Source organism: Salmo salar, chromosome ssa12 (genome assembly GCF_905237065.1).
Source record: "Salmo salar chromosome ssa12, Ssal_v3.1, whole genome shotgun sequence".
NCBI classification, from domain to species: Eukaryota; Metazoa; Chordata; class Actinopteri; order Salmoniformes; family Salmonidae; genus Salmo; species Salmo salar.
In genome coordinates this window covers 31,510,751-31,525,540 of record NC_059453.1, presented here as the reverse complement: position 1 = coordinate 31,525,540, position 14,790 = coordinate 31,510,751, and the positions used below count along the sequence as shown (strand labels likewise).

The 14,790-nt window shown below is 50.1% G+C and overlaps 1 protein-coding gene across 1 annotated transcript in view; it reads left to right on the top strand.

Annotated features, from left to right (window-relative positions):
- The window catches only part of LOC106564921 (regulatory-associated protein of mTOR), a 198,684-nt gene that overhangs the window by 142,755 nt on the left and 41,139 nt on the right, over positions 1-14,790 (top strand). Inside the window, 5 exon segments of the mRNA XM_014131441.2 lie at positions 4,866-5,057; positions 6,879-7,019; positions 7,203-7,323; positions 7,594-7,734; positions 11,543-11,698. Of these exon segments, the coding sequence (XP_013986916.1) occupies positions 4,866-5,057; positions 6,879-7,019; positions 7,203-7,323; positions 7,594-7,734; positions 11,543-11,698 (751 nt within the window).

The window sequence follows — 14,790 nt, the reverse complement described above, 5'->3', positions numbered from 1 at the left end:
CTCTCTGTCGCTCGCTCTCTCGCTCTCTGTCGCTCGCTCTCTGTCGCTCGGTCTCTCGGTCTCTGTCGCTCGGTCTCTCGGTCTCTGTCGCTCGGTCTCTCGGTCTCTGTCGCTCGGTCTCTCGGTCTCTGTCGCTCGGTCTCTCGGTCTCTGTCGCTCGGTCTCTCGGTCTCTGTCGCTCGGTCTCTCGGGCTCTCTGTCGCTCGGTCTCTCGCTCTCTGTCGCTCGGCTCTCTGTCGCTCGGTCTCTCGCTCTCTGTCGCTCGGTCTCTCGCTCTCTGTCGCTCGGTCTCTCGCTCTCTGTCGCTCGGTCTCTCGCTCTCTGTCGCTCGGTCTCTCGCTCTCTGTCGCTCGGTCTCTCGCTCTCTGTCGCTCTGTCGCTCGGTCTCTCGCTCTCTGTCGCTCGGTCTCTCGCTCTCTGTCGCTCGGTCTCTCGGTCTCTGTCGCTCGGTCTCTCGGTCTCTGTCGCTCGGTCTCTCGGTCTCGGTCTCTCGGTCTCGGTCTCTCGGTCTCTGTCTCTCGGTCTCTGTCTCTCGGTCTCTGTCTCTCGGTCTCTGTCTCTCGGGCTCTGTCGCTCGGTCTCTGTCGCTCGGTCTCTGTCGCTCGGTCTCTGTCGCTCGGTCTCTGTCGCTCGGTCTCTGTCGCTCGGTCTCTGTCTCTCGGTCTGTCGCTCGGTCTCTCGCTCGGTCTCTCGCTCGGTCTCTCGCTCGGTCTCTCGCTCTCTGTCGTTCGGTCTCTCGCTCTCTGTCGCTCGGTCTCTCGCTCTCTGTCGCTCGGTCTCTCGCTCTCTGTCGCTCGGTCTCTCGCTCTCTGTCGCTCGGTCTCTCGCTCGGTCTCTCGGTCTCTGTCGCTCGGTCTCTCGGTCTCTGTCGCTCGGTCTCTCGGTCTCTGTCGCTCTGTCTCTCGCTCTGTCTCTCGCTCTGTCTCTCGCTCTGTCTCTCGCTCTGTCTCTCGCTCTGTCTCTCGCTCTGTCTCTCGCTCTGTCTCTCGCTCTGTCTCTCGCTCGGTCTCTCGCTCGGTCTCTCGCTCGGTCTCTTCGCTCGGTCTCTCGGTCTCTGTCGCTCGGTCTCTCGCTCTCTGTCGCTCGGTCTCTCGCTCTCTGTCGCTCGGTCTCTCGCTCTCTGTCGCTCGGTCTCTCGCTCTCTCTCGCTCTCTCTCGCTCTCTCTCGCTCTGTCTCTCGCTCTCTCTCGCTCTCTCGCGCTCTCTCTCGCTCTCTCGCGCTCTCTGTCTCTCTCTCTGTCGCTCGGTCTCGGTCTCTCGCTCTCTCTGTCGCTCGGTCTCTCGGTCTCTCTGTCGCTCGGTCTCTCGCTCTCTCTGTCGCTCGGTCTCTCGCTCTCTCTGTCGCTCGGTCTCTCGCTCTCTCTGTCGCTCGGTCTCTCGCTCTCTCTGTCGCTCGGTCTCTCGCTCTCTCTGTGGCTCGGTCTCTCGCTCTCTCTCTCTCTGTCGCTCGGTCGCGCTCGGTCTCTCTCTCTCTGTCGCTCGGTCGCTCGGTCTCTCTCTCTCTGTCGCTCGGTCGCTCTCTCTGTCTCTCGGTCGCTCTCTCTCTGTCGCTCGGTCGGCTCTCTCTCTCTCTGTCGCTCGGTCGCGTCTCTCTCTCTCTCTCTGTCGCTCGGTCGCGCTCTCTCTCTCTCTGTCGCTCGGTCGCTCTCTCTCTCTCTCTGTCGCTCGGTCGCTCTCTCTCTCTCTCTGTCGCTCGGTCGCGCTCTCTCTCTCTCTCTGTCGCTCGGTCGCGCTCTCTCTCTCTCTCTGTCGCTCGGTCGCTCTCTCTCTCTCTCTGTCGCTCGGTCGCTCTCTCTCTCTCTCTCTGTCGCTCGGCGCTCTCTCTCTCTCTGTCGCTCGGTCGCTCTCTCTCTCTCTCTGTCGCTCGGTCGCTCTCTGTCGCTCGGTCGCTCTCTCTCTCTCTCTGTCGCTCGCTCGGTCGCTCTCTCTCTCTCTCTCTCTCTCTGTCGCTCGCTCGGTCGCTCTCTCTCTCTCTCTCTCTCTCTGTTGCGCTCGGTCTCTCTCTCTCTGTCGCTCAGTCGCGCTCTCTCTGTCGCTCGGTCGCGCTCTCTCTCTCTCTGTCTCTCGGTCGCGCTCTCTCTCTGTCGCTCGGTCGCTCTCTCTCTCTCTCTGTCGCTCGGTCGCTCTCTCTCTCTCTCTGTCACTCGGTCGCGCTCTCTCTCTCTCTCTGTCGCTCGATCGCTCTCTCTCTCTCTCTGTCGCTCGGTCGCTCTCTCTCTCTGTCGCTCGGTCGCTCTCTGTCGCTCGGTCGCTCTCTCTCTCTCTCTCTGTCGCTCGCTCGGTCGCTCTCTCTCTCTCTCTCTCTGTCGCTCGCTCGGTCGCTCTCTCTCTCTCTCTCTCTCTGTTGCGCTCGGTCTCTCTCTCTCTCTGTCGCTCGGTCGCGCTCTCTGTCGCTCGGTCGCGCTCTCTGTCGCTCGGTCGCGCTCTCTGTCGCTCGGTCTCGCTCTCTGTCGCTCGGTCGCGCTCTCTCTCTCTCTGTCGCTCGGTCGCTCTCTCTCTCTCTGTCTCTCGGTCGCTCTCTCTCTGTCGCTCGGTCGCTCTCTCTCTCTCTCTGTCGCTCGGTCGCTCTCTCTCTCTCTCTGTCGCTCGGTCGCTCTCTCTCTCTCTCTGTCGCTCGTCGTCTCTCTCTCTCTCTGTCGCTCGGTCGCTCTCTCTCTCTCTCTGTCGCTCGGTCGCTCTCTCTCTCTCTCTGTCGCTCGGTCGCTCTCTCTCTCTCTCTGTCGCTCGGTCGTCGCTCTCTCTCTGTCGCTCGGTCTCTCTCTCTCTGTCGCTCGTTCGCTCTCTGTCGCTCGGTCGCTCTCTCTCTCTCTCTGTCGCTCGGTCGCTCTCTCTCTCTCTCTCTCTGTCGCTCGCTCTGTCGCTCTCTCTCTCTCTCTCTCTCTCTCTCTCTCTCTCTCTCTCTCTGTCGCTCGGTCGCTCTCTCTCTCTCTCTCTCTCTCTCTCTCTCTGTCTTCGGTTGCTCTCGCTCGGTCTCTCTCTCTGTCGCTCGGTCTCTTTCTCTCTCTCTCTCTCTATGTCGCTCGGTTGCTCTCGCTCGGTCTCTCTCTGTCGCTCTCTCTCTCTCTCTCTGTCGCTCGGTTGCTCTCGCTCGGTCTCTCTCTCTGTCGCTTCGGTCTCTTTCTCTCTCTCTCTCTCTCTGTCGCTCGGTTGCTCTCGCTCGGTCTCTCTCTGTCGTCTCTCTCTCTCTCTCTCTGTCGCTCGGTTGCTCTCGCTCGGTCTCTCTCTGTCGCTCTCTCTCTCTCTGTCGTTCGGTCTCTCTCTCTCTCTCTCTCTCTCTCTCTCTCTCTCTCTCTCTCTCTTTGTCGTTCGGGCTCTTTCTCTCTCTCTCTCTCTCTCTCTCTCTCTCTGTCGCTCGGTCGCGCTCTCTCTCTGTCGCGCTCTCTCTCTGTCGCTCGGTCGCGCTCTCTCTCTGTCGCTCGGTCGCTCTCTCTCTCTCTCTGTCGCTCGGTCGCTCTCTGTCGCTCGGTCGCTCTCTCTCTCTCTCTGTCGCTCGGTCGCTCTCTCTCTCTCTCTCTCTGTCGCTCGCTCGGTCGCTCTCTCTCTCTCTCTCTCTCTCTCTCTCTCTCTCTCTCTCTGTCGCTCGGTCGTTCTCTCTCTCTCTCTCTCTCTCTCTCTCTCTCTGTCGCTCGGTTGCTCTCGCTCGGTCTCTCTCTCTGTCGCTCGGTCTCTTTCTCTCTCTCTCTCTCTCTGTCGCTCGGTTGCTCTCGCTCGGTCTCTCTCTGTCGCTCTCTCTCTCTCTCTCTGTCGCTCGGTTGCTCTCGCTCGGTCTCTCTCTCTGTCGCTTCGGTCTCTTTCTCTCTCTCTCTCTCTATGTCGCTCGGTTGCTCTCGCTCGGTCTCTCTCTGTCGCTCTCTCTCTCTCTCTCTGTCGCTCGGTTGCTCTCGCTCGGTCTCTCTCTGTCGCTCTCTCTCTCTCTCTGTCGTCTCTCTCTCTCTCTCTCTCTCTCTCTCTCTCTCTGTCGTTCGGGCTCTTTCTCTCTCTCTCTCTCTCTCTCTCTCTCTCTCTGTCGCTCGGGCTCTCTCTCTCGCTCTCGCTCTCGCTCTCTCTCTCTCTGTCGCTCTCTCTCTCTCTGTCGCTCTCGCTCGGTCTCTCTCTGTCGCTCTCTCTTCTCTCTCTCTCTCTCTCTCTCTGTCGCTCGGGCTCTCTCTCTGTCTTTCTATCTATTAATCTTGCTCTTCATATCTTTTGCACACTCCTCTCCCCCTCCCTCCTCTCTCTCTGTTTACTTAATGTTCTCCGTCTCCCGTTGGCTCTGTGTTAATAATAGATGAGCTCCAACATTACAGAGATGTGCCGCTCGTTCAAAGTTCTCGCTGCCTTGTATTTATACCTCTCTGCCTTCCTTTCAACTAGCACTTCATCATTCCTTCCGTTTGTTGGATTGGTTGGAACACGTGGCCTAAACTTCAGGGGTTAGGAGTGATGGTGCACCTACTGGTAGGGTTCAGCTCCGGTGTGATCACGTTACAACTTGTTCACTGAATCCCTGTACTGCTCTAGTTGTCTGATGGAGGATGGTTTGATACTGCCACAAGGCAGAGAGTCTGACAAAATAGGTATAGGCTTTCAAATGGTGGCTTTTCATAGCCACAGGAACCAATACAACCCCTCATAAAAGGTGACGAACTCTTAACAGTCAAGCATTGGACGTCGACCCTTCAGGTTCACAGTGGGAGGTAGAGGTTAGTTCCCTGTGGGGTTTGCCCATAGACTTCCAGACCTGAAGCTCAGCCTAAAGCCAAGTCACAAAGGCCTTGGACGTGCGTGTGTGAATTACTGACATGGCCCCTCTAACACTCTTTCTCTTCTCCCTCCCTGCCTGCCTTCCAACTCCTTTCTCGTCCTCCTCCTCAACCCACCCCCAGGAGGCCTGTCTGCAGGGGAACCTGATAGCCATCTGCCTGGAGCAGCTCTCTGACCCTCATCCCCTGCTCCGTCAGTGGGTGGCCATCTGCCTGGGACGCATCTGGCAGAACTTTGACTCAGCCCGCTGGTGTGGTGTCAGGGACAGTGCCCACGAGAAGCTCTACAGCCTGCTGTCCGACCCCATACCTGAGGTGAGAGTGAAGGAATACACACCTTTGGGACGTACACACATACACACCTTTGGGACGTACACACATTCACACCTTTGGCACGTACACACATTCACACCTTTGGGATGTACACACCTTTGGGACGTACACTCGGTGGCTGTGTGTGTGTCACACCTAGCAGATTGAGGGTTCAGTGGCTCCTTTAGGATTTTGAGGACCTGAGGGACAGTGAAGTCAGTTTGCGCTGTATTTCGCCCACCTCACATGGGTGACATGCAGGGCACACACACACACTGGGACAGGGAACATCTGTTGCCAGCAGCCTAGCAGGGCAACCTCTCTCTCTAGAGGCCAGGCAGCTGCTGTGGCTGAGTGGTGAGAACAGGGTCCGCATCCACTCTGGTGTACACATACACACACATTGATCTCACACAACCGTATGTACACACTCACAATGCCTGAAGAGAATTGGGTATTTGAGCGCATCACCAGGAACTTTGGAGAACACAGACACACACAAACCACAATTTAAAAATGTATATTTATTGCTCGACTAGTTTGATCAGCTCCCTCCTCTTCAGGGCCCAGATTCACAAAACCTTCTGAAGAAATTTCTCCTTAACTGCCATTTTGTCCTTTGCTCAACTTTCTTCTTAAGTCTAGTTAAGTTGCTATTCCTCAAAGGTTCTTGGAAAAGTTCTTGCGCTATTTGTTATGTTTCTCCTAAGCAAAAAGTTAAGAGGAAATTAGATTCTTGAACATAAAGTTATTGGAAATGTTGTTAATTCCAAGATAGCCAAACCCTTGTCTTAAACTCAGGGCAGTGAGAGAAAAAGCTCATGAACGCAATTGAACATGTTTAATTCACTCACAAACTTCTTCTGAAAGTTTCTGTATTGATTATTTAAATTCAAGAACATGTTTTAGAACAGTAATCTCAGTAGGAAATATGCTAACATGATTGCCATTGCTAGCTAGATAGCTAGCGAAAACGGTTGCCTAGCAACACACATCTTATTAAGAAGATTTGTTAGAAGATATTTGAGAAGCTGGTAAGAAAATCATCAAATCTTAAGATGTTGAGGAATTGCACTTATGAACTTATTTTCTTCTTAAGAAGCTTCTTAGGTTTTTGCGTAAGAAGTGTTTGGAGAATCTGGGCCCAGTTCCTCTCTTTAAAATGAGGGTGTGTGTGTGTCAAGTACCCCATATAATGCAGACGGAGAGTGAGAGAGATGGATAGAGTGAGATAGAGACTGGAGAGAACAGAGAGAGGCAGACTGAGGAATGTAGATCAGTGACTACGGTGAGTTTTTAATGAATTTTCAGCTGAGGCCTGTTGGGGGGATTTCTCAAGAGGAGATGCATATTTACTCTATGCAATACATACACACACACACACACACACACACACACACACACACACTGGGCCCGGTTTGAGTTAGTTTTGCATATGACAGGCACTGCACTGAGAGATACTTAGAGAATAAACAATAGATTATGTGGACCGGCACTTCCTTTGTGGTTACCTGGGGCGATTATTGATAACAATTTAGAAGTAGGAGTTATTGTTATTTAGCTTACACAGTTAATTAGTGTGATGGGGGGTATTGCGTGACCAATGGTAAATTATTATTTTCAGCCACCATTGATCTTCTCGGTAAATATGGCTGCATTAGAAATGAGAGGATTAATGAGTGAGTATTAGTATTGATTCCCCTTTTTAAAAAGCAGCACCAAAGCAATCTAACCAATGACTGACCAATGACTTGGCCTGGATCCAACCAGGAAGTAACTAGGGAGTGAATTCTCTTGGTACCAAACTATCCCCGGTCTCCTCAGGTGCGCTGTGCGGCGGTGTTTGCCCTGGGGACGTTTGTGGGCAACTCAGCTGAGCGGACGGACCACTCTACGACCATCGACCACAACGTGGCCATGATGCTGGCGCAGCTCATCAACGACGGCAGCCCTGTGGTCCGCAAGGTGGGCCCGTACACACACTTGTTTTTTTTCTCACCTCACTATTTCCAATGTTCTTGCTGAGGTCGTTGACTGATGTTTACTGTGGGCCATGGACTGTGTTAGGTCCTTTGCTGTGGTTGACTAGGTTTTGAGCGTGTGTGTGTTGGGTTCTGGTTGACTGTGTGGTGGTGGTGTGTTCTTCAGGAGCTGGTGGTGGCTCTGAGTCACCTGGTGGTTCAGTACGAGAGTAACTTCTGCACCGTGGCCCTGCAGTTCATGGAGGAGGAGAAGAACTACCCTGTACCCTCACCTGCCAACACCTTAGGTACACACACACACACACCACATACACTCACTTCCAACCTCTGTCATAATCATTACAGTAGGAAGTCATTTATGTATTGTTGTAAAGCACACTGGTCCACTCAGACTTGTCCCAGAGACTAACTACTGAACATGTGAAATGGGGTTTAGGGATCTGAGGGAGTTTGAATGAAATATACAGCATGTCTCATATTGACTGTCATGTCGCTACTGTATTCCATTTAGTGCCAAATGGGTTAATTGACCTTCCCCTGTGTGTGCCTGTGTACAGAGCCCGGTAACCTGACTCCAGTGCGCGACAGCCCGGCCATCCCGCGGCTGCGTTCAGTCAACTCCTACACCAACATCAGAGCTGCCACCACCGCACGCAACCTCAACAAGAGCCTGCAGAACCTCAACCTCAACGAAGAGGGTAGGAGAGAGAGACGGAGAGGATGACATTGAGGTCGGGGGCGAGAGAGAGAGAACTGAAAAAAGAGACATGGAGAGATAAATGTGGTTATATACTGTGAAGGAGGGAGATGGAGAGATAAATGTGGTTATATACTGTGAAGGAGGGAGATGGAGAGATAAATGTGGTTATATACTGTGAAGGAGGGAGATGGAGAGATAAATGTGGTTATATACTGTGAAGGAGGGAGATGGAGAGATAAATGTGGTTATATACTGTGAAGGAGGGAGATGGAGAGAAAGAAAGCGACTGAAGGGTAGAGACTTTTCTCTCTGACTGCCTCCCTTCTTTCCCAAATAATTACTTGAGGGGATTTGAAGAATCGTCATCATAGTCATGATGGCAAAGTCACAACAGAGAATATAATTCTTCTCGGGCTTACCAAGCTGACGCTAGGGTTTAGCGCGTGTGTGTGGAGGGGGCTGTCTTGCTCTGCTTGCACACACACACACAAAACACACACAGTTTTGAGAGCCTATGTCCATCATACACCCACAGCATTAATGGAGGATTACACTCTTGACCCTCTCTCAGCCCCCGCTGTACTGACTGACTCAGGTGTCAGCTCATTCTTGCTGAAGCTCCTGTCAACACAGCCACAAGGCAATATAGCCATGCTGAGTAATACTAGCCGCTAGCACGTTAGCTTACCGCTTACAGCCTCTCTGAATCCACATCGTCCACTCATTCTAACTGGCAGCGGTGCTTGTCACCAACAACCATGACAAACCTTTTAGCCTGCCTTGCCTACTCCCAATCCCCATCTCAATATGCACTCCGTCACAGGGATATATGGCGGCCATTTTGTGAGTCAGACGATGATAATGGGAAGTTGTGTAGAGTTATAGAGTGTGATGACTCGGGCGGACAGTTAGAATAGGCTGGGGAGATTGAATGGAAGGTCCAGTCAGTAGATTGTAATTTCTAGTTTTCTAGCTAGAGGCAGATGGGGGGGCTAGTAAAAAGTTGACATTTCACTTTACCTTCAGACACACAAAATCAAACAATCAGAACAGAACAAGTACTTTATTTTCATGCTCCATTTGATACTGTTCCATATGCGTTACTTCAGGGTATAGTTATTCTGGTATAATGTGATATATTTCAGGGTATAGTTATTCTGGTATAATGTGGTATATTTCAGGGTATAGTTATTCTGGTATAATGTGGTAGATTTCAGGGTATAGTTATTCTGGTATGATGTGATATATTTCAGGGTACAGTTATTCTGGTATAATGTGGTATATTTCAGGGTATAGTTATTCTGGTATAATGTGGTATATTTCAGGATATAGTTATTCTGGTATAATGTGGTATATTTCAGGGTATAGTTATTCTGGTATAATGTGATATACACTGCTCAAAAAAATAAAGGGAACACTTAAACAACACAATGTAACTCCAAGTCAATCACACTTCTGTGAAATCAAACTGTCCACTTAGGAAGCAACACTGATTGACAATTAATTTCACATGCTGTTGTGCAAATGGAATAGACAACAGGTGGAAATTATAGGCAATTAGCAAGACACCCCCAATAAAGGAGTGGTTCTGCAGCTGGTGACCACAGACCACTTCTCAGTTCCTATGCTTCCTGGCTGATGTTTTGGTCACTTTTGAATGCTGGCGGTGCTTTCACTCTATTGGTAGCATGAGACGGAGTCTACAACCCACACAAGTGGCTCAGGTAGTGCAGCTCATCCAGGATGGCACAACAATGCGAGCTGTGGCAAGAAGGTTTGCTGTGTCTGTCAGCGTAGTGTCCAGAGCATGGAGGCGCTACCAGGAGACAGGCCAGTACATCAGGAGACATGGAGGAGGCCGTAGGAGGGCAACAACCCAGCAGCAGGACCGCTACCTCCGCCTTTGTGCAAGGAGGAGCAGGAGAAGCACTGCCAGAGCCCTGCAAAATGACCTCCAGCAGGCCACAAATGTGCATGTGTCTTCTCAAACGGTCAGAAACAGACTCCATGAGGGTGGTATGAGGGCCCGACGTCCACAGGTGGGGGTTGTGCTCACAGCCCAACACCGTGCAGGACGTTTGGTATTTGCCAGAGAACACCAAGATTGGCAAATTCGCCACTGGCGCCCTTGCTCTTCACAGATGAAAGCAGGTTCACACTGAGCACGTGACAGACGTGACAGAGTCTGGAGACGCCGTGGAGAACGTTCTGCTGCCTGCAACATCCTCCAGCATGACCGGTTTGGCGGTGGGTCAGTCATGGTGTGGGGTGGCATTTCTTTGGGGGGCCGCACAGCCCTCCATGTGCTCGCCAGAGGTAGCCTGACTGCCATTAGGTACCGAGATGAGATCCTCAGACCCCTTGTGAGACCATATGCTGGTGCGGTTGGCCCTGTGTTCCTCCTAATGCAAGACAATGCTAGACCTCATGTGGCTGGAGTGTGTCAGCAGTTCCTGCAAGAGGAAGGCATTGATGCTATGGACTGGCCCGCCCGTTCCCCAGACCTGAATCCAATTGAGCACATCTGGGACATCATGTCTCGCTCCATCCACCAACGCCACGTTGCACCACAGACTGTCCAGGAGTTGGCGGCTGCTTTAGTCCAGGTCTGGGAGGAGATCCCTCAGGAGACCATCCGCCACATCATCAGGAGCATGCCCAGGCGTTGTAGGGAGGTCATACAGGCACGTGGAGGCCACACACACTACTGAGCCTCATTTTGACTTGTTTTAAGGACATTACATCAAAGTTGGATCAGCCTGTAGTGTAGTTTTCCACTTTAATTTTGAGTGTGACTCCAAATCCAGACCTCCATGGGTTGATAAAATGGATTTCCATTGATTATTTTTGTGTGATTTTGTTGTCAGCACATTCAACTATGTCAAGAAAAAATTATTTAATAAGATTATTTCTTTCATTCAGATCTAGGATGTGGTGTTTAAGTGTTCCCTTTATTTTTTTGAGCAGTATATTTCAGGGTATAGTTATTCTGGTATAATGTGGTAGATTTCAGGGTATAGTTATTCTGCTATAATGTGGTCGATTTCAGGGTATAGTGATTCTGGTATAATGTGGTAGATTTCAGGGTATAGTTATTCTGGTATAATGTGGTAGATTTCAGGGTATAGTGGTTCTGGTATAATGTGGTAGATTTCAGGGTATAGTGATATGTGGTATATTTGAGGGTATGGTGATTCTAGTATATTTCAGGCTATAGAGATTGTGGTATATTTCAGGGTATAGAGATTGTGGTAGATTTCAGGGTATAGTTATTCTGGTATAATGTGGTAGATTTCAGGGTATAGTGATTCTGGTATAATGTGGTAGATTTCAGGGTATAGTGATTGTGGTATATTTCAGGGTATAGTGATTGTGGTATATTTCAGGGTATAGTGATTGTGGTATATTTCAGGGTATGGTGATTGTGGTATATTTCAGGGTATAGTGATTGTGGTATATTTCAGGGTATAGTGATTGTGGTATATTTCAGGGTATAGTGATTGTGGTATATTTCAGGGTATAGTGATTGTGGTATATTTCAGGGTATAGTGATTGTGGTATATTTCAGGGTATAGTGATTCTGGTATAATGTGGTATATTTCAGGGTATAGGGATTCTGGTATAATGTGGTATATTTCAGGGTATAGTGATTCTGGTATAATGTGGTATATTTCAAGGTATAGTGATTCTGGTATAATATGGTATATTTCAGGGTATAATTATTCTGGTATAATATAGTATATTTCAGGGTATAGTGATTATGTTGTGTAACTACTGTTGTGTAACTACTGTTGTGTAATGTGTAGGTGGTCCGGTGGCGTTCTCTCCGGGTAACCTGAGCACCAGCAGCAGTGCCAGCAGCACCCTGGGTAGCCCTGACAACGACGAGTACATCCTCTCCTTTGAGACCATCGACAAGATGAGACGAGTCTCCTCCTACTCCTCCCTCAACTCCCTCATAGGTAGAGAAAACTACTAACCTACACAACCCTTACTGTTGACCTACACAACCCTTACTCTTGACCTACACAACCCTTACTACTGACCTACGCTACCCTTACCCCTGACCTACGCTACCCTTACCCCTGACCTACGCTACCCTTACCGCTGACCTACGCTACCCTTACCGCTGACCTACGCTACCCTTACCGCTGACCTACGCTACCCTTACCCCTGACCTACGCTACCCTTACCCCTGACCTACGCTACCCTTACCGCTACCCTTACCGCTGACCTACGCTACCCTTACCGCTGACCTACGCTACCCTTACCGCTGACCTACGCTACCCTTACCGCTGACCTACGCTACCCTTACCGCTACCCTTACCGCTGACCTACGCTACCCTTACCGCTACCCTTACCCCTGACCTACGCTACCCTTACCGCTACCCTTACCGCTGACCTACGCTACCCTTACCGCTGACCTACGCTACCCTTACCGCTGACCTACGCTACCCTTACCGCTGACCTACGCTACCCTTACCTACGCTACCCTTACCGCTGACCTACGCTACCCTTACCGCTGACCTACGCTACCCTTACCGCTGACCTACGCTACCCTTACCGCTGACCTACGCTACCCTTACCTACGCTACCCTTACCGCTGACCTACGCTACCCTTACCGCTGACCTACGCTACCCTTACCTACGCTACCCTTACCCACGCTACCCCTACGCTACCCTTACCTCACGCTACCCTTACCCCTGACCACGCTACCCTTACCCCTGACCTCGCTACCCTTACCCGCTGACCCACGCTACCCTTACCGCTGACCCTACGCTACCCTTACCCCTGACCTACGCTACCCTTACCCCTGACCTACGCTACCCTTACCCCTGACCTACGCTACCCTTACCCCTGACCTACGCTACCCTTACCGCTGACCTACGCTACCCTTACCTACGCTACCCTTACCACTGACCTACGCTACCCTTACCTACGTTACCCTTACCCCTGACCTACGCTACCCTTACCGCTGACCTACGCTACCCTTACCTACGCTATCCTTACCACTGACCTACGCTACCCTTACCTACGTTACCCTTACCGCTGACCTACGCTACCCTTACCCCTGACCTACGCTACCCTTACCTACGCTACCCTTACCCCTTACCTACGCTACCCTTACCCCTGACCTACGCTACCCTTACCCCTGACCTACGCTACCCTTACCTACGCTAGCCTTACCGCTGACCTACGCTACCCTTACCTACGCTACCCTTACCTACGCTACCCTTACCTACGCTACCCTTACCCCTGACTTACGCTACCCTTACCACTCTAATCTTACAATGCTACTCCTTTCCTTCCTCCTCTCCTCCTTTATTTCAACTCACTTCTTGTTCCTCTCAGTAGTAAGGGGTTGTAGTAACTACCACTGAAGTCAAATGTTCACTTAGTCATGTATTGATGTCAATGGGAGACTAAGTAAAAATATTACTTAATTGGAAGTTACTGGTGCCACTAACTTTTTAAGTTGGTGTAACAAGCCCATGATTTGGTCGCACCGTTCTTTTTCAAGGCTTCAAGCAATAGAACACAAATAGTAATCACCTTATATGTTACTGTTAAAATAGGGTTCCAGAATGTTCTGACTTCTTTTGTTCAATAGAGATTAATTTGCCTAAATCTTTTTTTGCGTTAATATCAAAGGCAAATTTATTTGGGGATCAAACTAAAAAAACATTAGCTGGATTGCTAACACTAAATATAATACTCACTGTTAGTAGTCATGTATTAATCTGAATGTAATGTCCTAAAGAAACGTTGCAGTTTGTAGCCTACTACCCTATGCACTAGCAATGGCTGATGCACATTTCAAGCACTCTGTATATCTCAAAGCCATATATACTGAACAAAAATATAAACGCAGCAGGCAACAATTTCAACTATTTTACTGAGTTAGTTCATATAAGGAAATTACTCAATCAAAATAAATTCATTAGGCCGTAATCTATGGATTTCACATGACAGGGCAGGGACACAGCCATGGGTGGGCCTGCATAGGCCCACCCACTTGGGAGCCAGGCCCAGCCAATCAGAATGAGTTTTTCCACACAAAAGGGCTTTATTGCAGACAGAAATTATCCTCAGTATCATCAGCTGTCCCGGTGGTTGGTCTCGCAATCTCACAGGTGAAGAAGCCGGATGTGGAGGTCCTGGGATGGTGTGGTTACACGTGTTGTGAAGCTGGTTGGATGTACTGCCAAATCCTCTAAAAATGACGTTGGAGGCTGCTTATGGTAGAGAAACGAATATTAAATTATCTGGGAACAGCTCTGGTGGACATTCCTGCAGTCAGCATGACAATTGCGCACTCCCTCACATCTGTGGTATTGTGTTGTATGACAGAACTGCACATTTTAGTGGCCTTTTATTGTCCCCAGCACAAGGTGCACCTGTGTAATGATCATGCTGTTTAATCAGCTTGTTGATACCCGTCAGGTGGATGGATTATCTTGCCAAAGGAGAAATGCTCACTGACAGGGATGTAAACAAATTTGTGCACAACATTTGAGAGAAATAAGCTTTTGGTGCGTATGGAACATTTCTGGGATCTTATATTTCAGCTCATGAAACATGGGACCAACACTTTACATGTTGAGATTACATTTTTGTTCAGTATAAAATATCTTGGTTGTAAAATATTTGCTGTTGAGAAAAAAAGTATATCCCAGAAAGCTGAGAACATCCTCTCTTCAACAGTTGTTTCCCACAGTTGGATTTTTAAATGTTATACAATCAGAACCCTTTTTTTAGGGGGAGAGCGTGCGCCTGGCGCGTCACAGCAAGCACCAGCGAAACAGTTACAGAGGCTGTGCAGACACTTTCATTACAGGAATCTTGAGGATAATGCACTTTACTGTTTGACCAAATCATGGTTTTAGCCGGCAGAAAAATAGGACGTTTTGAAACTTGAGTGAGTTGACCTTGTAATGAATGTTCAGCTCGTGCCGATGCAACCAATACATTTTTTTGAGCCCTGCCTTCCTATACTTTTCCCTTTCTCCTGCTTCAACTCCCTCTTACCCGTAGGAAAGACTTGTTCTCAAC